Genomic DNA, 25066 nt, shown 5'->3' on the forward strand with positions numbered 1-25066 from the left:
AAGAATCCGTGGTTGGTCCAGTTAGCTACCGGAGCCAAGAGACGGGTCTTGGCCAAGATAAATAACTGCTCTCTAACCATAGCAGGGCGGCCAATAGCGGCAGACTTAAACATACTTCCTTTGGGTTCATATGACATCCTGATCGGGATGGATTGGCTGGAGAAACATTGGTCATTAGTGAATTGCAAGACAAAAACCATATACTATAAAGATGACCGTGGGGAGCAGCAGGAATTACAAGGAATCAAGCATCCTGTACAGATTCAACCCATTACAACATCCCAGTTAGCTAAATGCATCAGAAAGAAATGTCAAATTTATGCTATTCAGGTGGGTTACGCAAATCAGAAAGGAAAAACTGCTACGCTGGGTAACATTCCGGTGGTACAAGAATTTGCAGATTTTTTTCCCGAGGAAGTACCGGGATTACCACCTAAAAGAGATGTGGACTTCACTATTGAGTTGATTCCGGGGGCAGCACCCGTGTCACGGGCACCATACCGGATGAGTGTACCAGAACTAACAAAATTAAAAATGCAACTGCAGGAGCTGCTGGATAAAAATTACATCCGTCCCAGTGTATCACCCTGGGGAGCCCCAGTGTTGTTTGTCAAAAAGAAAGATGGAACTTTTCGGATGTGCATTGATTATCGTCAGCTGAATAAGCTCACGATTAAAAATAAATATCCTTTTCCTAGGATAGACGAACTATTTGATCAAGTGAAGGGGGCAACGGTATTCTCTAAAATCGATCTGCGATCTGGTTATCATCAGATCAGAATTAAAGAAGAGGATATCGCTAAGACAGCTTTCAGGACGCGGTATGGGCATTATGAGTTCGTGGTGCTACCTTTTGGTCTGACCAATGCACCTGCTACCTTCATGTGTTTGATGAACAGTGTGTTTCATCGGTTCTTAGATAAATTTGTATTGATATTCATAGACGACATTCTGATTTACTCTCGATCAAGGAAAGAGCATGAGGAACACCTTAGAGTGGTGCTGCAAACTTTGCGAGAACATCAATTATATGCAAAGTTTAGTAAATGTGATTTCTTTAAGGAGGAGATACAATACTTAGGCCATGTAATCACCAAGGAAGGGATTGCAGTAGACCCTGAAAAAATCAGAACTATAATGGAGTGGCCCATACCAAAGGACGTGGCAGATATTAGGTCCTTCATGGGGCTAGCAGGTTATTATAGAAGGTTTGTGGAAGGCTTTTCAAGGGTAGCATACCCTATCACCTCCTTACAAAAGAAGGGAAAGATATTTAAGTGGACCTCAGAATGTCAGCGGAGCTTTGAACAGCTTAAGCACTTACTCACCACCGCGCCCATTTTGAGTATAGCTGATCCTAATAAGGATTACGTGGTCTGTACTGACGCAAGTAAAGAAGGGGTAGGAGGAGTGCTGATGCAAGAAGGAAGAGTAATTGCTTACGAATCAAGGAAACTAAAGGAACATGAGCAGAAATATTCTGCTTACGATTTGGAACTGGCAGCTGTTATCCATGCACTGAAAATGTGGCGACATTACCTGTTGGGAAGAAAATTTCTGTTGCTGACAGACCACCACAGCTTAACAAACTATTTCAGCCAGCCCACCTTAAATACGAGACAAGCTCGTTGGGCAGATTTCTTAAGTGGGTTTGACTTTGAAATTAAGCATCTCAAGGGAAAGGAGAATCGAGTAGCTGATGCATTGAGTCGGAAGGTACAATGCGTGTGCAAGATTTCGGTCAGTAAATGGTAGAGTACCCTACTTGAAAAGATAAAAATAGCGGCTGATCGAGATCCTGTTTACCAGCAGATTAAGCAGCAGGTACAACAACTTTCTGGTAAGGAAACACAACAGGGATATGAGCTAGATGATGCAGGAATGCTGTATTTTAATAAAAGGTTGTATGTACCCAATGAAGATAGTCTTAGAAAACTAATTCTGGACGAATTTCATATCAGCCATTATACCGGGCATCCAGGGTACCAGAAAATGGTCACCGCCTTTCGGAAGGAATACTACTGGCCAAAAATGAAGAAAGAGGTTGCCGAGTATCTAGCGTGATGTCTAGAATGTCAACAGATTAAGGCAGAGCATTTGCATCCAGCAGGGCTGCTACAACCTTTACCCATTCTGGAATGGAAATGGGAGACTATTTCCATGGACTTTATAACCGGACTGCCTCGAACGAAGAAAAATAATGATTCCATTATGGTAGTAGTGGACAAGTTAAGTAAGGCAGCACACTTTATACCTGTGCAATCCACGTATAAGGCAGTGCAAATTGCTCATATTTTCATGCAAAATGTGTTCAAATTGCATGGACTTCCGAAGGTAATAATCTCTGATCGTGATGTTAAGTTCACATCAGCCTTTTGGAGGACATTGTTTGCTGAACTGGGAACACAGCTGAACTTTAGCACAGCTTATCATCCCCAGACCGATGGTCAAACGGAACGTGTGAATCAGGTAGTGGAGGACATGCTGAGAGCATGTGTTATGATGAAACCAACTCAATGGGAGGAATACCTCCACCTGGTCGAATTTGCATATAACAATGGGTATCATTCCTCAACATAGTTGAGTCCTTTTGAGATCCTGTATGGGCGGAAGTGCCGCACACCCTCAAGTTGGGGTGGACCTGAGGATAGGTTAAGAATTGGTCCTGAAATGCTAAAAGAAATGGAAGACATGGTGAAAAAGGTGCGTGCCAATTTAAAAGCTGCTCAGGACAGGCAGAAAAGTTTTGCTGATCGGAAGAGAAGGTTCAAAGAATTCCAAGTTGGGGACCATGTATTTGTAAGAATTCAACCCAGAAGGAGTACCTTGCAGTGGAGCGGGTGTGCCAAACTTGCGCCTCGCTATTTTGGACCTTTTCAAATCCTGGCAAGAGTGGGGCCAGTAGCTTATCAACTCGCCCTACCAAGCCATATTAAGATCCACAATGTTTTTCACGTTTCCGTATTAAAACAATACGTCTACGATCCTAAACATGTGATTCAATGGCAGAATGTTCGGGTAAGAATTAATCTGGTCATTCTAGATAAGCTTTGTTCTTTAACAAGAAAATAACTAAATCTGTTGCTGATTGCAGGTCGAGCCGGAAGGCGAGGTTCTGGTCGAACCACTGACCATTCTCGACCGGAGAGAAGTGCGGCTGCGGAAACGGGTTATTTTCCAAGCTAAGGTGCAGTGGCAGCACTATGGGCCTGAAGAGGCCACCTGGGAGGATGAGGACCTCCTTAAAGAAGCCTACCCGAATTTGTTTAAGGGTGACAAACATCAGGACGATGTCTAATCACAGGAGGGGGAGATGTAATGACCCCAGACAATGTAAATGTGAGATTTTACTGTGGTAAAAGACAATATGACAATTATTGTTTTATGTTTTAAACAAAACTGTGACAAACTATTTTATTAAAGTAATTTTAAATATCTTCTTGAAATGCTGACAGCCTCTAGGAGGTGGAATTTAAAAGAAAGAGATCAGTTATGATAACTGAGGGAAAACTACTCTCCCAAAAAAATAGGAAAAGTCCTGACTGTAGGGGGGAGTTCTGTGCTGTTGGGACAGATAGAAGAAATCTTTCCTGAGAAAAGAGGAAGAGAAATGCAAGAGAAAAAGAAAAGGTTAAGTCTGGTAAAGACCAGATAACCAGGCACAAGGTGCACAGATCTTGTTGAGGGCTTGAGGCCTGCAAGACGGCTCGGGGGGAGAATACCATCTGAGAGATGGATCTCATGGCTGGGTGGTAGAGCAGAATCAAGGTACAGAAGACTTGCTTAAGTATCTGTTCATAACTCTGGCGAACCAGGTATGGATTCCAACTGCAGAGTCTTCATTGAAACTAAAGTCAGGAATGAATAGTAGACTGTCAGAGATTAGATGACAACTGTGTTTCATTTCCAAGATTACTGTTATGTTAGTGATATAACTGCCTAGATGTAGTTAAGTAAGGACGGGCTATTAACTGTTAGGCATGACCGAGAGCTTGCTAACTGTTAATGTAGCCACACAAGTGTGGTTCGATTAAACCACAGATTATTGAATGATTCTCATAATGCAAAGTAGCCACTGAAACCGAGTTAGTTTCAGACAGGAAAAACAATTAATGGAACCAGCAGTCTAGAATCCTGTATACAGACCAATAATCATCAAACTAATCTCTATCATCAACAAACTGAAAAAAATTTGAGCCTAAGTACTAATACCCGGGGTAGGTCTGGAGGCGATATACATAAGAGACCGAAATGAATATATGCAAATGGTTACACTGTTGAATAGTGGAAAACTATTATACTATTCCATGTTCAGAAGTAGTAAACATATGCGGCAAATGCATGAAATAACGAACCATATTCTGACAGTTACCACCTTGTTATTATATAGCAACATTTGCGACTACAGCCACCCAAGAATCAATTCCACATATAAATGATAATGAATCGAGCCGACAGATCAAGGGGAATCCTGTTGTGACGGTAGGAATACTTATACGTGCATATTAATCGACTTGCTAAATGAAAGAAATACAATATGTCGGTTACAGCAAAATGATTATATCTATAGCAAACCATATTGACAAAAACATATGATAACACTGGAACGTTTTCCTGGAAACTGTAACGAAAACGTAATGAAAATCTAGAGCTCTGCCATCGCTGAGATGAGCAGATTATCACAGGTAGAGTTAGAAAGAGCAGTGAATAAGGAAACCCTAACTGGGATTTGTATTCAAATACACAAACCATTCACATAGCGCTGCTCAGAGTACGGGCAACCCGAGAGGGTTCGAGCAAAGCCATACTCTGAAATACATATATACATATGAACCAAAAGAAAACAAAGGCCTTAACAGTAAAACCCTGGATGGGTATTGTCATGCAATTTCATATACAGAGAATTTACAAAAATTAGGACAATCTGTGCTTGTAACAGAACTGTGCACCAGGGCCAGACCCTGTACATTATCAATAGCGAATGTTGAAACTCTAATGTCTAAAATACTGAAAAGGGGCGAACACCCATAACAAACTAAACTATAAATGGAAGAGATGGAGCACACGGGTCGCTATGGACTGTGCGCCCGGTACTGAATATAGTTCCAATAATGAACGAACGTATGCAAACTGTGAGGGTCCGCATGGGAATACCTCAGCGAACCGAAGGAGGGATAACCTGTGCTCGATCGACGGACTGCCATAGTTCAATCACACGGGTATATCAAAAGCGAGGAACTATTGAGTTCTCATCTACAGGAGAAAGGAGTAAAGAGGGGTTTTCACTCACCTGAGACCGTCGAGAGACAGTGCTGTTGAGCCTAAGGGCTGTGATGCAGTTGGAGGAGAGCCATCGGACCCATCTGCACATTTTGCCAACAAGAGAATATATGAGATTGAACCGTGAGCAGTAACAGTTAAAAGCATGCCGAGAAGCAAACTGTAAATAAAATTGAGAACCATTACCTGTGCAGGTGTAAGCCGAGCGCTTCACTATCATCTGAGCATGGGTGAGGAGCAAATCCGAAGCTGGAGGTCTCGATCCGGCATCGGAGCACCGAGAGAAGCCGAAGAGAACGATGAAAATGAGTTCTGGGCTCGACCTTATGGGGTTTTGAGCGGCCCTAAAACCCTCGACCCCTTCCATCTGTTCGATCTGAGCCTTAGATCCTGGCCGTCGGTGTATAGCGGGAAACCATAGTGGGGTAACCGAGATACTCAATCCCGAGGCGTTGTATGGCGGGCTGGGCAAGGCACGCCACCTGTCAAGCGGTGGACTAAGCTCTGAAGATTGTCAATGACCTGGCGCCTGCAATGGCTGCGGTCGGACCACCTAACCCCGCGTGAATTAATATATATGTACTGGGCAGGGTCATAGGGGTAGGGGTTTAGGTGTGAATCAATACGGTCAATCCATTTATCATACGAAGCATATATAACATTGTAGCGAATAACCAATATCGTAAGATGTTAAAGCCGACAGCGTAAATTAACATTATTACATAGTATGAAAGTTGGTAAGTGCACCAGCGTAAGTTCACATTGTTACATGGTAGAAAGGTTGGTGGATGCATCATGGTTACCATTACTTATGAACAGTAACACTTGGTGATGAGATATTCCACGCAGTAAATTAATTTATATGGTAATCGTAATTTTTTTTTTATGTATGGTTTAGAGACGTGACAAAGAAAATGGGGAAAAGGTTGGGGTAAATTTTTCTTCGAGTAGAGAGATAGAGATGTGAGATAGGAAAATTTGTAATTTGAAGTGATTGAGTTTCTACAATTTGAATATTTATTTTTTAAGGTTGAATTTATTTTTGTCTTTATAAATAATTTAAACGACAGAAAATTAGAATTTATATATATATATATATATATATATATATATATATATATAAACTAAATCAAATCAAGTCTAATATTAATTTATAAATAATTTTTTTTGTTGGGATAATGAGACTTTTTTAGTTACTCAAAATTTTGAAAGATACAGTTTAATTTGTGGACTATTTATCCCTATTATTGTATAGTTAATCATGTTTCTTTTTTAGTAGACAAGTTTGTTTACCTAGTTATGTGATAGACAAGTTTGCTTAGGAGTTTAAGTGCCATTTTAAAAAAGACATTTGAAGTAGAGTTTAATTAGCATGAGATTATTCTCATTTTAATCATTCAAAATATTAAAATTTTGTTCTTTATTCTTATAATTAAAAGTGCTCTTATAACTAGAAGTGAAAAGTGTATGCCTAAAAATTAGCTTAAAAAAACTCAAGTAAAATAAAATTAATTCTATATAATATTATTGTTCTAAAATTGTTATATATTTTTAAAACAATATAGTGAAATTTTGATTTTATTTTAATTTTTTTAGATTTTTAATATATTTAAAATTAAGATCAATCCAAAATTTTTCATATATTTTTATCCTAACTAAAACACTTTTATTACATTTCATTTTATCTAAAATATAATGATTATATATTTAGACATTATTACTTTATTAAATGATAATTATATATTAGTTTTCCATCATTATAATTTTGTTTATTTTTCAATTTTATTATTTTATATAAAAAGTCAATAATATTTTTTTCTTCATATACTATTTAAATTATATAATTAAAAAAATATAAATTTCTATAAATAATAAAAATAATAATATATTAAAAATCATCTTTAACATAAATATTTTCTACGTAATATATATAAATATATTAACTTTGAAAACATTAAATTTAACCTATTAACAAAATACAACAACCTAAACAAACTATGCATTATATAAATTACATTAGATGGTAGGGTGACTTGAAACTCAATATAAATGATATATAAAATAAATCAAAATCAAAATCAATATAAATGATATATAAAATAATAATTTGCAATAAAAATACCACCAATTTGAGATCTAAATAATTTACTAACAATATTAACCAATTGTACCTTATATAAAAAAACTAAATAAAATTAAATTAAAACTTCATTTACATCAAAATTTTATTAAAAAAAAAAAAAAAACCTAGAAAAAGCTTTTATATTAATAATATTTACACTTGATTTTATAAAATTTTATTTTATATATAAATTATAATATGTAAAACATCAAAAATTTATTTAAAAAAAAAAAAAACCTAGAAAATCTTTTAGATTAATAATATAACGTGACGTAAAAATTCTTACCAAAAATTATGTCCTCAACTATTGAAATTAATGTTTGATATCAAATATTTAAAAAATAATGAAAAATTTGAAAACTTAGAAAACTAATTTATATTTGACCATATTTATTATAATATTCTTAATTTTTATAGTTAATCTTATAATAGTTAAATGTATAAATATAAAGGTAAGTCACATATTTGAATCTGAATTTCTTCACAAACTCTTATAAATAATATTTTATTTTAAGTATAATTTTAGTTTATATTAAATTAATATTAAAATTTTATTTAAATCTCTACCGTATAAATTTTTTATTAAATTAATATTAAAATTTTATTGAAATATTTGTCGTTTAAATTTTTTATTAAATTGATATTAAAATTTTATTTTATTCTTTATGCTATAAAATTTTATTATTTTTTAATATATTCATCATTATTTTATTATTTATGTTTGTAAATTTTAATTTAAAAATATTATGTAAATATTTAGAGGTTATTTACTATAAATATCTTAAAATTCATATCTATTATAAACTCAGTTAAAATTAAAATTTATGTTTGTAAATTCTAATTTAAAAATATTATGTAAATATTTAGAGGTTATTTACTATAAATATCTTAAAATTCATATCTATTATAAACTCAATTAAAATTATAATGTTGAGAACACAATAAACAACAAATGGATAATAAAAATGTTACTATGAAGTTGAAAATAATAGTAAATTATTGGATCTCTAGATATGAGATAAAAAGAAAATGCTTTTTGAGATTTTTACTATTTTATATAGATGTGAGGTTTATATGGATGTGAGGTTTAGAGGTTCCATGTCTCTAACAAATAATAAAGAAAATGGAATAAGTCGAAAAGTAATTTATAACCTACCTTCTCAAAAATAAAAGAAATATTAAAAAAGATACTCCTTATCCTATTTTCTCGATTGAAGTAATCATTTTCTTCATTCAAAGCATAGCTATGACTAGGTATAATTAAACAATATTGAGTCCAAAAAGTTTTGAAAAAATGTTTCTATCTCTACTTAATACGGCCACTTTGTACTCAAGTGGGATGCCTAGTCTTGTTTACAGTAGTGGGGATAAGGAGAAGATTTGGACAATGAAGATAATATTAAAAATATTATTACTTCAAAATTTAAGAAGAAATTGTGGGGTAACAAGGAGTTAGAGGAAATACAAACTAAAATGTTATTAGAAAGTGATCAAGCCTAATTTAGAAAATAAATATCATCTTTTTATCGTGATTAATATTAAGAGGAAATGGGGTTATTGGTATAATGTTAAGTCATTCCTAGATGTTAAGTGCTTTTGTGGGTTAAGAAATAAACATTGCTAAAAAAATAACAAATTCTCATGAGCTTCGTAATCCAAACATTATACACATTCCATCTAATACTCACATTCCATCTAATTTTCATAACATTTATCCCAAAATCAGCTTTTATAATTTTTTAAATTCATAGAATGGAATAATTCCCTAATACTATTCAAAAATATAATTTAAATAAATTAAAATGTAAAATATTATTAATTTTAATTTTATAGGATTGGAATAGTTCTAATCAAACTGGGACTGGGAAAAGGACCGCTTGTTTACATTTGGTATTTGGTATCTGCAATTTTATGTGAACGTAAATTAATTAACAATAGAATTATCCATATCCATATGCCAGGAAATATCTCTTTGTGACGATGAAACCTGTTCTCATCAGGTTACGAGAGCCAACGAGACCAAATCATTACAGTCCTGTGAACATATTTGGTCTTCTCCAATATTTCAATTGCAATCCATTGTGTCAAAGTATCCATCTGATAGTTCAATGGGGACAAATTTAGGTTTCTGTGGACCAGAGTGACCTTTAAAGCGTGAAAGAGATTTTCCACTAACGTGTTATTCACTGAATGGTTCTCTGGAACTGTCATGATCTGATCATGGTATTGGCCACGCTAAATAATGGGCAGTAACGATAAACATATTTATTAAAACCGGTCATACTTACATTCAGAACAAATTCAGAACAAGTTAAAAGAGTGGAAGGACCCTTTTTTCGATGACTACTTAGTAGGGATCTCGCAGTCAAGTTTCACTGTGATGATTCATTACAGCATTTGAATCTTAAATCTGGTAAAAATTTGGATCGATTATCTCTGTTAGTCTAACTTCAGAGGAAAAGTACACCATCCATTATTGGTTCGGGTAGCGGCCCACAAATTGAAGGTTTCCACGAAGTTGGGGCAGCAATTCTACTATATAAATTTATTCAACCTACAAAACAAGGCGTACCTGTGAGTCTGTAACTATTCGAGGGCTTTGCTTAGGACGAAATACGAGGCTCCCAATACGAATTTGTATTGTATTCTGCTTCTTGGCAGGATGTCAAACATGAAGGTATGCCAAATACCCTTTGCTGTTTTAAAGAAGAATCAATGGTTTTGAGATTCTGTAGGTTATGAATTCTTAAATTTGTTGACGGATGCGGATGATGCTTGTGTTTTTCTATTTGCAGAAAATTGAGCTGAAAGCGGCGATTGACGATGAGAAAAGCAAGATAAGAGCTATGCGGACGATTGCTGGAGTTCAAGGTAAACTTCATTCAATATATCATTGCAGGTTAACTGGGGAATTTTTAGTGATACGTGATGGTCGGATATTTGATTGCAGGGGTAGAGTCCCTTGCAGTGAATATGAAGGAGAGGAAGATAACAGTGATTGGCGAAGCAGATCCTGTCTATCTCACAATAAAACTGAGGAAATTTGGAGTCACAGAACTGCTCAGCGTGGGCCCTGCAAAAGAAGAGAAAAAGCCATAAGGCGATAAGAAAGAAAAGCTGCCGGAGCGTCCAAATTATGTGTATGTGCATGAACCATGGCCTGTTGTTTCGGACGACTATAATGCCAATACCTGCACTATCTGTTGATGTATTTTTCATTACATCTTTACCAATATCAGAGACTCTAAGTTCTCTTAGTTATATATATATTTTTGCTCACAAGGTCAAGAGGATAGACCTTTCAAGACCAGGGTTTTGGCCAACACAGGAAAGTGTGAGTGACATGGATCCTGAACTTATGGCCTTGGAAAACAGAGAAGTGGGATATAGTTTTTTAAGTTCATACAATTTTTATTTTATTTCTGTATAATTCATAGTAAATCTCAGATACATGGTTAAAATAAAAAATTCTTATTGAATATTCCTACATGAAATTGTCATTATCTACCTAGTGTTCCACCTTCACATTTTCATCCTATTTCGGCATACGAAATAAGATCACAACTGTACTAGTTTATGTGTGCACCTATCTGGACAGCAAAAAGTCGAAGATGAATTTATTAAAATTGTAGCGTTCTAGACCACACTGTATATATGGAGTTAAAGAGAACAAGGGCGTATGAGACACTGGTAAAATAATACGTTGGATTCCACAAACTAACGGGCCACGGTAAATTGATATGTCCAAAGTGCCCAAATTGTTTATTCGAACCTGGTTCTAACTTATCAAAATTTCATTGTTTTAATAAAACATTTCATAATAAAGTAAGAAAGTAAATTAATTTGGAGTAATTTTAACAATATTTTTTTGGAAAAGATTACATAAGAGATATTCTCGTCCATGAATTTTGAATCAGCAATTGTGGCTCATCTGTAGGACAAAATGCGGTTAAAATGACTACCCTCAGTTATTGCCAAGTTTTAGAGCGCATTTGGAAATTATAAAAGTTAAAGCTCGGTTAGGAAAGAGTTATAACAGTATCAAAGATATAAAATGTAATTTAAAAATATTGTTTAATATTAGGGATTATAATATTGAGTTTATGATATTAAGTTTATAATATTAGATTTTGCAATATTGGGTTGATATTGAAACATATGTGTATTAATATATTAACAAATATATATTAATCATTGATATAATAGAGAGATAAATAAATATTATTAATAATAACTATATGTGCTATTATAAGTGAATTAGGTTATAGTTGAAATATAAATATTAATAATGAAATATAATATTTTATATATTTATTGGGTTAATATTTATATAAATATAATTATTAATAATCACATATAGTTAATTTTTAGATTTGATCCCTCTAGGATCTTGATAATTTCAGAGTTGAGATGGATCTAGGTGGTTTAACTATTAACATTTTTTTAGTTTAATTTTTATTTTATATAATTTCAGTGAGTCAATATGTTTTAATTAATAATCTTGTATATTGTTTTTATGTAATTTGACTGGGTCAAAATTTTTAGATAACATAATATAACTGGACATTACAACAAGTCTTCCATTCTGAGATGAAAAGTGTCTCTTGGCCCAAAATGCAATAGAATTAAATTAAAAATAATTATTTATAAAATATTTTGACTGTGAAATGAGAGATGATTTTTGGCCATGTCGCCATCGTATTGGCCTATAGTGCAGTATGATTAAGCATATTCATGGTAAAGTGATGATGAACATCTAGAGTTAAAAAAACTTCTTATATTGTAACTAATAAGTTTTTCTTCTGCTTATTAAGCAAATTTAAATATGGTTACAAAATTATTAAGTTAATCTATATGGTGAAATGGATCTTAATTTTTTCATGTGATAGAGGTATAGATATATCTCAAAAACAATTATAATATTTTTCTCTTCAATTTAATAATAAAATTTTATAAAATTAAATTCAAATAAAATATTTATAAAATATTTTGAGTGTGAAACAAAGATGGTTTTTGGGCATGTTGTATTGATGAACCATGGTATTGTCTCATGGTATTGTAACAAAGCCTATTTAGAAGTTAATAATATCTATGGAAAAGTGGAGGTTGTTATATTGTAACTTTATGTGCTTATTAATTAACTTTAAATATTGTTACATAATCATTATTCTATTTTATAAGGTAAAATGGACCTTAACTTATTGTTGCTACTTATATATTTTAATTTAATATGTATATTATGATTCTTGTAATCTAAAAAGTTATTCCTAATTTTATTAATAAAAACAAAATCACAATATAACAAATTCCAATTTCATTATTTTGATTACTTTTAACTTTTTAAGGACACTACAACATTTACCTTCTGTTCTCTATTAATTTTAACCGACATGTAAATGTTTACCAATTTAAGTATTATAAATTGGAAATATTATCTAAATACGTTTGCAAACTTTGTTACATTACATCTACACAGTGCCCTTATACTAAGGCGTGCAACCACATTTACTAATATAATTGTACTTTGGCGTATATCAACAACATTAAAAAATAATATTGTACTAATAATAATAATTTCAATTTATAATAATATAAAAACTTTAAAAAAATAAAGCTAACCATTGAGAATAAAGATTTACATATTATATAAAAGTAATAAAATAGTTGTAATTCTAATTATTATTAGAGATTTACATATTATATAAAAGAAATAAAATAGTTGTAATCCTAATTTTCATTAATTTTGAAGTAATAAAATTTTATTAAAAATTTAAAAATAAAAATTTACATATAATATACAAGTGATAGAAAGGTTGTAATTCTAATTTTATTAAATTATAAATAATAATATAAATTTTATTGTAAAGATGAATTTTGAAAATTTTAATACTTAAATTTGAACTTCAATTTCAATTTCAATTGTGTTAATTTGAATTTGAAATTATGAATATGAAGCTAAAAGTTTGGTTAATTTCAATTTTCCACTTTCTAACTTTGATTTCAAAAATGACAATTTTATTGTTTCAGGTAATATTTTTATAGTGGTTTTTTTAAACACTTATTATTTTTAGATTCAACTATTATTGGATTTAATGGAGATAGAAGCCATAACGTGGTTTATGTGATGATGTAATTAATTTATTAATATTTAAATTAATAAATAAATTGATTGGAAAAATTCAAGAAAGAGACTAGAAAACATTTTGCCATCTTACAAAAAGTTGTTTTGGTCAAGCTTATACAATGAACCTTCCTTAAAAGTCTCCTAAAAATCCCTAGGAGAAAAATAAAAGGAATTAAATTAACATAATAAGAGAGAAATATTATGTTAATCACTTAGTTGGAGAGATATACTAAGTGGGTGGAATAAAGAACTAACAGAGAGAAAAACATGCTTTAAAGAAAAATAAAATTATATTTTTCGAAAAAACTAAAACATGAATGCCTAAGCAAAAAGGGTGGTAGACCTTATAGCAGGATGCTGTTAAGAAATCCATTGGGCAGAATGTTATTAGAGGACCACCTAGGTATCTATTGAAGGTGCTAGACCCGTCAACATTCAAGGGATCTCCTGGGTATGAAGTCCCAAATAGACCTCACACCGTTTCGTGTAGGAGTCCCATCTAGTACGATGGCCCGTTTTCCATTATCTTAAAGATTTTCTTTAACTCTTGTTGTTCAACACATGAGAGTGTTATGCCTGTAACTTCAAGAAAGCGAGATGAGTATGCCTCGTGACTGAGTAATGTAACTTTGTGTCTGGGTTCCCTTACTGTGAAGGAGAGGGTAAAAGTGAGCCTCTAGATGAGAGGTAGTAGAGCTACCCAGGGAGAGACACGCACGAAAACAACATGAGTATGTCCAGCATCTAGCGGAACAATCCACAATGGATGCGGTAGTCATTAAAAACAAAGTGCAAGGAAAAAAAGATACATTGTCCAGCAGAGTAGTCCACATGACGATGATGGTCGTTATAACCAAGGAAAACAAAAATGACCTGTCTAATGTCCTGCATAGTAGTTAATACGGACGAGACAATAGTGATAAACAATACAACACATCTTCAATAGTGTAAGAACTAAAATAACCGATGTAGTTCAACTATCTTAATACAGGTTAAGAAAACATGCATTACAAACGTTTAAAGAATAGTCATACAAACGGATACAAAACATGCATGAAAATGTGGTGGCATGAGACAAGATTTTGAATTAAGAAAAAAGTTCCAAGATAACTTTGTACACCGTACATCACTAGCCCCAGTAGTGGGACGTTGGAGCCACTCTTCACTCCTCAGAGAAATAACTATAGACTCTCAAGGTTATGTGGGAGGAGCCAAGGTTTAAAAAGTCATTTTCTCATACAATGAGGGAGTATATACAACCAATGGTGATGCTTAATCCTTGTGACTATTGGACTTCCCTCATGACCATTCAACTTCCTATGAATTTTCAACTAACGTGACTCTTCAACTTCATATGTGCATCTCTTGGACTTTCACATTACATTACATTTGATTACAACAAGTATGGCTCATAGTAGTGATGTTGTCAAGATAAATCATGACACAACTTGACATGACATTGTTGACATGTATTGGATGACTATGGTGTCCATGTCAATTTTCTATGTTGCTGACTGATGAGAGTGCTCTAGGTGTGTTGTGTCTTCATCTTTGCATGGCAAAGTGTTGCGGCATCTTTGATGGTCTTGGTCTTTCCTTGATGGCACAATGTATGTGTCACTTTTGCTTATTGCACGATGTGCTTTTTACGTTCGTTTAACTATGAGAAAGTCTTCTAAAATGCACTCCTTCTTCATCCTGTTCGTCGTCACGCCATGTTCCATCAATGTACGTGTTCCTACAATTCGCTCATGACGGGATGACATCAAATCCAAAATTCTCCTAGTCTAGCATGATGCATTGTTCTTGGTTTCGGGTCCAGATGACTCGAGAGACGACAAGACATTGAAATTGCACAAAGCACAGCTCAGGCCAAGATGAGCGACTCTAGAGTACTATCAGCAAAAACTATGTAGAGGTCACTGGAAGGAAACGTTGCACAATCAGGGACAAGAGTGACAGCTGCAAGGTAGAATTGAGCTAGGTAGAACTATGAAATTCATGGGAGGAAGATAAGATAGGGTGTTTGGTGGAACTACTGGACCGTTATGTGCAATTTTCAGGATGAGCAATGAGTGGTTCACTCGTAGCCTAGCTGGGAATCATCAGAATTTCTTCGAGGGGGACAGAGCGGGGCAGCAGAGGGCATTAGTAGGCAATTCAACATAGTTTTTGAGAGAAAGACATGATCGGGCTGCGGGGAGTTGTTGGTCACAACTGTGAATTTCTGAGAGACATTTTATGACAGGTAGCACTACGCCATTTCGAGAAAATGTAGAGCGTGGTAGTAAAAGGTGCACCAGTAAGAACTGCACAACTTTTAGGAGCAGAGCAGAGCAAGCCAGTAGGAGGCCTGACTCAGGATGACGACACAGTTTCTGCAGGCATTGAAGGGCAGGCAATTGGGCATGTCTGTGTAATCCTAGAGAGCCATGTAGCCCTAGGTTATAATGAAGTGTAGATTTCTAGTAGACCAGAGGGAGTCTTGATAATTGATCTTGCGGGAAGTGCAGATTGGATCAAGCTTGGAGAAAATCTATGTGGAATTCTCGGAGATAGACAACTTACTCACTTCCAAGATTGCGTAGTGCTGCTACCCCACAGGACAACCTCAAGCACTATGCAGTTTTGGGAAATAGAGTGAGGTTAATGAGAGATGAGACTACATAGTGCAGCTCAGTCAAGGTCTGGTTGAAGGGGTTTGTCTAGTGGATAGTTTTTTAGGAAAAATGGCTAAGTACTAGAGAAAGTGAACTTGTGTAGATGTGACATTGTGATCAAACACTTAGCATGACTTAATGACAAGACACCTCAAACCAATAAGATAAGAATGTGCTGAGTGAGACTGTCTTAATGTTAAGAGAGACAAGTGCCACACTTGAGATAGACCTTCGAACGATCGTGATGACACTTACGCGACAATGCTTACAACTTTGTGTGTGAGCAAGAATGATGTTCACAAAATGAGGGCAACTCATGCACACAAAGACCGACCTTCAAAATCGCCAGAACCAGATTGCAAGCATGATAAAAAAATCAACATGTCGAAAGACGACCACTGGTCAAATAAGCAAAAAGGTGTAAGGACTCTATAAGAGCTTATGGAATGAGCTGAAGTGTTTGCAACCATCAGTGGAAAAACTAAGGAAGGCTATGAAATTTGGATGCAGACCAACATTTTGGAGGTTGTTGCAGCCACTACAACACTTGGTGACACACTTGTTGAATACTGACTTCTCCTTTTCGGTTCATTTTCAGCACAGGGCCTTGGCCTTTCATGGAGTATTGATTCATTTTGAAAATCACTTTGGCTTCCCCACTTGCCCCATGGACAAACATGGTTTACCTTCTACCAACATAGTTGAACACAACAAAAATTCCAGCGAGATCACAATGTTTCAAAATCGGGAAGGGTAGTTTGGATCGCAAGCTTAAGCTTTTGAGAGTATAAGTTTTCATCTCTGGTGTTGCTACACTGCCAGTAGGACTCGACAATACCCCAGTGGAGTCACATAGGAACAAAATAATTTCTCCACTTCCAGCGAGCCTAGACAGTACCCTGGTGGAGTTTCATGCTTCACCTCTATGTGTAGGAAGCCATTCTCTTCCTTTTTCATTGTATTTTTTTTTAAATAGGACTGTGCATTGGCACTTATTTATTTTGGAGTGAAAGAGGGATCCCAACTTATTGGCAACAAAAGAGGTTGTTCCTCCAAAGAAGCATGTAAGAAATTTGATTTAGGTTTGCTCATTTAGATTTTCCCCTTCTTCGTTTCTACTAGTTGGATAAGCTTAAACACATAGAGTAGAAGACGGAGTATAGGCATGGGGTTTCCCAGTTTGGACATAAGTTCATGGGTTTATGTAGTGCATAATTATCAATATAGGGTATTAAAGAAATTTATGTTTATGGAATAGTTGGAGAATAGTGAGATTGAAATGGGAAAAGACAATTTTCATCAAATAGAGGGAACTCAAGAACTTTATTTTTAGACTTGTTCTTACTCCAATTTTGTAGAATGAAGCAAATATAATGGTTAGGAGCTATAACAGAGCTATATTCAATTATCTAACTGAATATAAGATAGGTAAATATCCTTACCAAGAGGCATAAGAAAAGAAAGAAAGAAAACCAGATAAGGAAAAGAAAGAAAGAATACTGGATAAGGTTATTGTAGAAATTTTGAATAATAAACACATATTCAACAGAGATTATCCCTATTATACACTATTGCGGAATACATGCATAATACATAACCTCCTCTATGTTGATCATCAATTTAGCAACATCAAAAACAATGAAACGTCAATCGCATGCACACATTAACACAGTATGTAACCCGGGGAAAGCTTACAGCTGAAAACCCCACACTATCTGTATATTAATGATTGAGAACATGTAACATTACATAGTACAATACTCCTCACAAGTATCCAACACTATCTCCACCTGTTACACACAATACAGCTCAGATCTGATCTCCAAATCTCCTCTGCTGCTTGCCTGCCTCCACTACACAATCCTGCAAGAGAATGAATGATGAATGGCTGATCCAAACTCCTATTTACCTTGTGAAAATCACTCACACTGGAAATCACGTGAGCACAGGCTATTCTACTGGGCATATGTTGTGCAATCCTCATGGGCATACTCAATACATTGCTTGTGCAAAGTCTCATGCACAACTATAGTCACAACTGATAGCAATCTCAACCTCTAACACCTGTCTCCACTGAACTGTACATGCACTGAGTTAACTGATGTATTCTTCAGTTGCATTATGAGTTAATAATTAGCGAATTAATTAATAACTAATTCGCACAGCTCATCACTTATTCTATTGGCCAGTTAGACTAAATACAAATAGTTCAACTAAGTCAAACTGAACACAACTCCATCAACTCCACATCCAACTCCACAGAACTCAACCACATGAGTTCTAACTGATGTCCTGCATGCGATAGCTCAACTGACCCACAAGGAAAGCGTATTTCCTTGTGACAGCTGCATGTGCCACATCTGTAGCTCAAACTGAAGTGCTCCAAGAGGATAAGATAAAGTTTATAGTCTAAATATTATTATGAGACAATAATATTTGACTTTTCTATTTTTGACTAGCAGTCTAAAAATAGACTCTGATCACTCCTGCTGTGATCCAAAAATAGAATTCCATCTATTTTTTCTAAACATGACCAATCATCCATAAACAACATCCTGCAACTCATAGACCATGATCCATATGTCTAAAAATAGACTTTGTGCCAAAACTTGCCTGTGGGACCACTTAGTGAAGGCGACTCCTTTCCACTAAGCTCCATCATCTTGTTGCATTCTCAACAAGCATTTCTTGTTGCACACTTTTCAACACTCCCTCTAAATAAGAAAGGCTTCCTCTCAAACCCGATTGTGTAACTCTGGAATGTTTTGCATGCAACACATCTGCCCGGTGCACTTTGCTCCAGCAACACTTGGAACAAAAGCACTCCCAACTGACCACTCTGTTGGGCTAGGAACATACTCTGATGCTGAAGCTCCACCTGCTGCTGACAAGTGCTCGCTCTCTGACATCTATGCTACTGCAACATCTCCATGCATCTCACACCATTACACACCTCTCTGTGCCACCTAGCACTGTGCAAAACACTTGTGCCTCTTGCATTGCTGCAACCTGCATGCTATGCGCTGTCCTGGGATTCCCTACACTGTCACTCTCTCTGCTGCTCCATCCACATCTCTCTCTACCCAATCAGTCAGTTCTTGCTACTCCACATTGGGGCTCCCGTAGCAAGGTCTCATCCAAGAGGTTGGGTACCTCAAGGATCCTGCCCCTCCTCCTTGGGACGATCAATCCACATCACCCCACCTCCTACCTGGAGGTATGGCTGCATGTGATCCCTCAGGCCACCCGGCTCGAATTTTCCCCCTACTAGAGGTCTCTACATGAGTAGATGTCTCTACTCGATCTCCTCTCGGCTTCCCTTGTTGTGGCTGCTCCATAACCTCCTGAAGCTGCTGCACCAATCGTGGCTCCTCCACAATCATCTGAGACTTCTTCTAGCTCCGCATGTTGAGAGGTAATATACGCTCCTCTCAACCACCAAGTCTCCATCAGTCGCCTCACTGCTCAAGGCTTTGCATGCATCTTGAACCTCAAGAGCATACAGGTTCTTGACCCATGAACCAATTTGCTTCACCTGTCTAGTGATGATGTGTCTAAGGAAAACCTTTCCCTTACTAAAGACTACATCATAGCCTTTGTCTTCCAGCATCGCAATCGACACCAAGTTTCTCTTCAGTCCTGGTACATACTTGACATCGGTCAAGGTAAGGCGAGCTCCATGCTCCCTCTAAAAAATAACGTTGCCTACACCTGAGACACTATACTTCTCATCATTACCCATCGCTATGAGTATCTGGAGATCTTTCTCCTCCAAAGTACTGAACAAACTTTTGTCACCGGTCATGTGGAAAGAAGCTCCATTTTCAAGAAACCAACCACTTCCCACCATGGATGAAACCATGCATGCAAAGAGTGTGAAATCCAACTCAAACTGTGAAGCAAGTGCCTCACCTTCAAATCCTTCCCCGGATCCCTTCTTGGATTTCCTCCGTGGACAATTTGCAGCATAATGGCCCACCTCATGACAATGAAAGCATCTCACCTTCGACTTGTCAACCTTCTTCCCATTATTTGAAGAACTGGATTCGGAAAGAGAACCCTTCTCCTTCCCCTTCTTCGCCTTACTCGCTAAGGCGCAGTTCTCCTCATCATGCATAGATGAAGAACTGTCTCTGGTGCGCTGTCTAATCTCCTCTTACACAAGATCCGACCAAAGTCTCTCCCATCTTGGCAATTTCTCCCTTCCATTCACCGAGTCCTGGTAGCTATGCCAACTCTTAGGAAGGCCAAGGAGTGCTAGACTCACCATATCCTCATCCTCAATAGTTACCCCCACACTTCCCAGCTCATCCCGGCATTGGGTGAACTTCGTGAGACACTAGGGCATACTGTCTCCATTCTCACACCTAATGTTTCTGAGTTTATCCTTGAGTGCCATTCCACCAGCTCAAAACTCAACTGCTTCTGATCTAAAATTCGTGAGAACAAAGTATTTCCTGTACAGAGATCGACTGTATGGGCATTCACCAGATATCTCACCTTCCAAAAGAAGGATGAATCCAGAGGCTACCTGGCCCGATCACAGACTCTGCCTGAAGAAATAAAATGTAAACACTTTCTGAATAATAGATCTAATGATCAATACAACACTGATATCATGTAGAACTTCTTCTACAAATCAGCTCACTCTGATACCATGTAGAAATTTTGAATAATAAACACATATTCAACAGAGATTATCCCGACTATACACTATTGCAGAATACATGCATAATACATAACCTCCTCTACGTTGATCATCAATTTAGCAGCATAAAAAAAAATGAAACATCAATCGCATGCACACATTAACACAGTATGTAACCCGGGGAAAGATTATAGCTGAAAACCCCACACTATCTGTATATTAATGATTGAGAACATGTAACATTACATAGTACAATACTCCTCACAAGTATCCAGCACTATCTCCACCTATTACACACAATACAGCTCAGATCTGATCTCCAAATCTCCTCCATTGCTTGCCTGCCTCCACTGCACAATCCTACAAGAGAATGAATGATGAATGGCTGATCCAAACTCCTATTTACCTTGTGAAAATCACTCACACTAGAAATCACATGAGCACAGGCTATTCTACTAGGCATACTCAATACATTGCTTGTGCAAAGTCTCATGCACAGCTATAGTCACAACTGATTGCAATCTCAACCTCTAACACCTGTCTACACTGAACTGTACATGCACTGAGTTAACTGATGTATTCTTCAGTTGCATTGTGATTTAATAAATAGTGAATTAATTAATAACTAATTCACACAACTCATCACTTAGTCTATTGGCCAGTTAGACTAAATACAACTAGTTCAACTAAGTCAAACTGAACACAACTCCATCAACTCCACATCCAACTCCACAGAACTCAACCACATGAGTTCTAACTGATGTCCTACATGCAATACCTAAACTGACCCACAAAGAAAGCGTATTTCATTTTGATAGCTGCATGTGCCACATCTGTAGCTCAAACTAAAGTGCTCCAAGAGGATAAGATAAAGTTTATAGTCTAAATATTATTATGAGACAATAATATTTGACTTTTCTATTTTTTACTAGCAGTCTAAAAATAGACTCTGATCACTCCTCATGTGATCCAAAAATAGAATTCCATCTATTTTTTCCCAACATGACCAATCATCCATAAACAACATCCTGCATCTCATAGACCATGATCCATATGTCTAAAAATAGACATAGTCTAAAAATAGACTTTGCGCCAAAAATTGCCTGCGGGACCACTTAGTGAAGGCGACTCCTTTCCACTAAGCTCCATCATCTTGTTGTATTCTTAACAAGCATTTCTTGTTGCACACTTTTCAACAGCTATTTCCAAATTGATAATGTCAGCTCAAAATTGCATAAGTAGTAATTTTAAGGTTACAATTTTTTTGCATACATGAGCTCAAAAAAATAAAAGTAATCTATGAAATATATGTCGAACACAATTATCATATAGATACATAAACATGACCAAATAATATTATTATATAACTGTAGTCCCTCCTCAATGGAGAAAGGGTTCACTCGAGAAACAAGCAAGTGGTTCTGGGAACCAAACACTAATTCCAGGGGGAATTAGGTGAGTTGTACAATAGCCTTGGGACAAAATAAAATTAAAATTTTTCTATATCACACACATGGTAGAGCCATATCATACAAAGGTTGTTAATTATAGCCGAGAGGTTAAACAATTTATGCAGATAACCCATTGTCCTTATTGTTCATTTGATAAGTTAGGGTACTTACAGGAATTAATGGTTACAAGTAGACAAATTACTTATTGAAAATAGTAACAATTGATATAATGAGAAAATCACCACATCCAAACATTTCCTTGACCCCAAAGGCAAAATAGGAGTAACGGTAAATTTTCAGTATACTCATAACTCGTTAGATTGAAATAACAAAATTCTATACGACTATCTCATATACCTGAGGAAAATTAAGTATGTAGCATGTAGAATAGGGTGACCCAATACCTACATGAATAAACAATATAAAAATTTTTGTAGAGAAATTGGTTACTAACAAAACCGTATCTCCAATATCAGTGTCATACATACATGTGCCATTGAGAATAGCATGCAAAAAAAGAGAAAGTATCACACATCAAAAGTAACCAAGAAAAAAAAGAAACCTTTGGAAACATTTTACATTCCAATAAGAAAAAACTATTATGAACTTGACAATTACTATCGGTTCATTGTTTTCCAATTTAGGTAGTACTTAAATATCTAAGGGAAGAAAATAAAATAGTTCACAGGGCATAATTGACCAAGCATAATTGGCCTAGAAAACCTATATACTTTGCAGGCTAGAGGCCATTTTATAGAAACAAAACATGTGAGAGCAAACCCATATGCTCTCTAATCGAATTGAGCCATACTTGACAAATATCTATGATAGAAAAGCAAAGGGTAAGTGAATATAAGGGATGGGAAGCCAACAAATCCAAAAATTAGAAACAAACTCAGAACATTATATACTTATAGTTGAATAAGCTTTGAACACCATCTTGTTCACAATCAAACAAAACCCAATCAACACTTTCGACAACATGCATAATTTAATATGTGAAAATATATAACTAGAGGGTGGGAGGTAGCAGTGAGTGAGTGAAGAAAACCTAAAAAGAAAGATAAAATGATATATTTATACCTAAATCCCTATTGGAGAGAAGAACAATGCCAGAGAAATACCCACTACCGCTAAAGGTTGCACACATGAATTTCTTAAGCCATCCAAACCACAGTAACAGAAAAAACAAAAAAACAAGAAAAACAAAATGGTTAGGTTTTGGAACACCGTGAAGATCAAGACTGCATTACCAATAAGGGATTGCACCACAACCAATATAGCTGAGGTTTACCCAGAGAGACAATGGTGTGAACCATGCAAGGAAATTCCTGACATCGTCGATGAGAGTATCCCTAGTACATATAAGGGAAAATTAGTCAGTTGTCCCGAGCAGCAAGATAGGAGATATAAATCAAAGAAAAGTGATGATAACTGGGGAGAATGATTTACCTTACCAGTGTTGCTTCATAGCTAGGTGTGGATGAAAGAGGGATATCGCTATGATGGGATCGAGAGTGGAAACCTAGATACCAATGTAATAGAACCCCTCATGTCAAACTCTCTGCCTCATAGAAAATTACACAAGTGAGCACAACAAAGGGAAGCGTCAATCCAACAAAATTTAGGTTAGTGTTTTCGAAACGCGTTATCACAATTGTATGGAAAGATCAATATCCCCACAGTTTGTATTTATTAGTTCTGATAAGTCACTGGATGGCCATATGGACCTCATGGATGTGGCTACCTCCCATTTGAGTAGGGGATGCAAAGCCTTTCCCATCGAACCCATAAGTCCAACATGTAGTCCCCAAGAGGGAATGAAAAGTACAATAATTCCATGGTGTTGGGAACAGGATCCCACAAGGAGACTTTTGAGGAGCCATGTTTTGGGTCAAATTTTGTAATAAAGTTGTAAAGACTCTGCATTTTGTGGTCGTGGAGCATGAAGGTGTCATGAGTCATATGGGTTTGTCCACCCTTATTTTGTAAAGTGTAAAGTTGGTTGTAAAGATCTACCCATGGTTTGCGGACCATGGGATTGTATGAAAAGAGCTAAGTAAGTCAGTCCTAAGTAGTTTTAACAAGTAATAAGTGGTAGAAGAAGTCTTGAGCGATTAGGAGAGAAGTCTATGTTTTGGGTCTTAGTGTAGGTAGAGGCTCTGCAGCTGAGTGTGCAAAGGCCTAGGGTGGAAGTCTGCAGCTGAGTACGCAGATCCCTGCTACTGTGTGCGCAGGGCAGATAGAGTCTGTAATCATTTGAAGATATAAATAAAGAGAATTCTACAAATTGTGTGTCTTTGTTTTTTGTTAATGCATCTTGTCCTATTGTGTATGAATTTCAATTATAATGCTTATGTTGTGCACAAATGTATGTAATTATGTTGTTTAATTGAACACAAGTAAGGATATCTATTTACGTGGTGCTAACTATTATTGTTTAATAAGATAAGTAAGACACTTAAGCTAGTTTTGGAATCTGCACGATACACTACCCTAGCAGTGCGGAAGTACTTGAACCGAAGGTTAGACTACGCGAAGGCCAATTGTGCCCCTTCGCGGAGGTACTGAAGGGCGAAATAAAGGGCTAGAATGATAGAGCCCCAAAACTTAATGACCTGTGTGAGAGAAGAAATAGAAGGAATAGACCAACATCATGACCATCTCAGGGTGCGGAAACTTGGTTCCAACATCCCCCCATACTGCTTCGAGTGAGATTTTGGTCCGCACTACACAGGTTGATGCCGAAAGGGCCAGTAGTGTAGGGATTCGGTTGGCTAA

At 35.9% G+C, this 25066-nt stretch overlaps 1 protein-coding gene across 1 annotated transcript; it reads left to right on the forward strand.

The window, feature by feature from the left end:
* Positions 1-9824: 9824 nt before the first annotated feature.
* Positions 9825-10841, forward strand: LOC149177236 (heavy metal-associated isoprenylated plant protein 39-like). Its single transcript, XM_089423345.1, has 3 exons — positions 9825-10079; positions 10198-10273; positions 10353-10841. The coding sequence occupies exons 1-3, from the start codon at positions 10065-10067 to the stop codon at positions 10499-10501; spliced, it is 240 nt and encodes a 79-aa protein (XP_089279471.1). The 5' UTR covers positions 9825-10064; the 3' UTR covers positions 10502-10841.
* Positions 10842-25066: the final 14225 nt, after the last annotated feature.

This window comes from Pinus tabuliformis, chromosome 4_1, assembly GCF_031772625.1.
Source record: "Pinus tabuliformis cultivar Carrire ecotype Pingquan chromosome 4_1, CPIR1, whole genome shotgun sequence".
In the NCBI taxonomy this organism is placed as follows: domain Eukaryota; kingdom Viridiplantae; phylum Streptophyta; class Pinopsida; order Pinales; family Pinaceae; genus Pinus; species Pinus tabuliformis.

Bases quoted from the DNA above. Each gene is read 5' to 3' on its own strand.
- LOC149177236 (XM_089423345.1), top strand. The intron at 10,274-10,352 runs GTAAACTTCATT...ATTTGATTGCAG, and splicing joins GACGATTGCTGGAGTTCAAG to GGGTAGAGTCCCTTGCAGTG.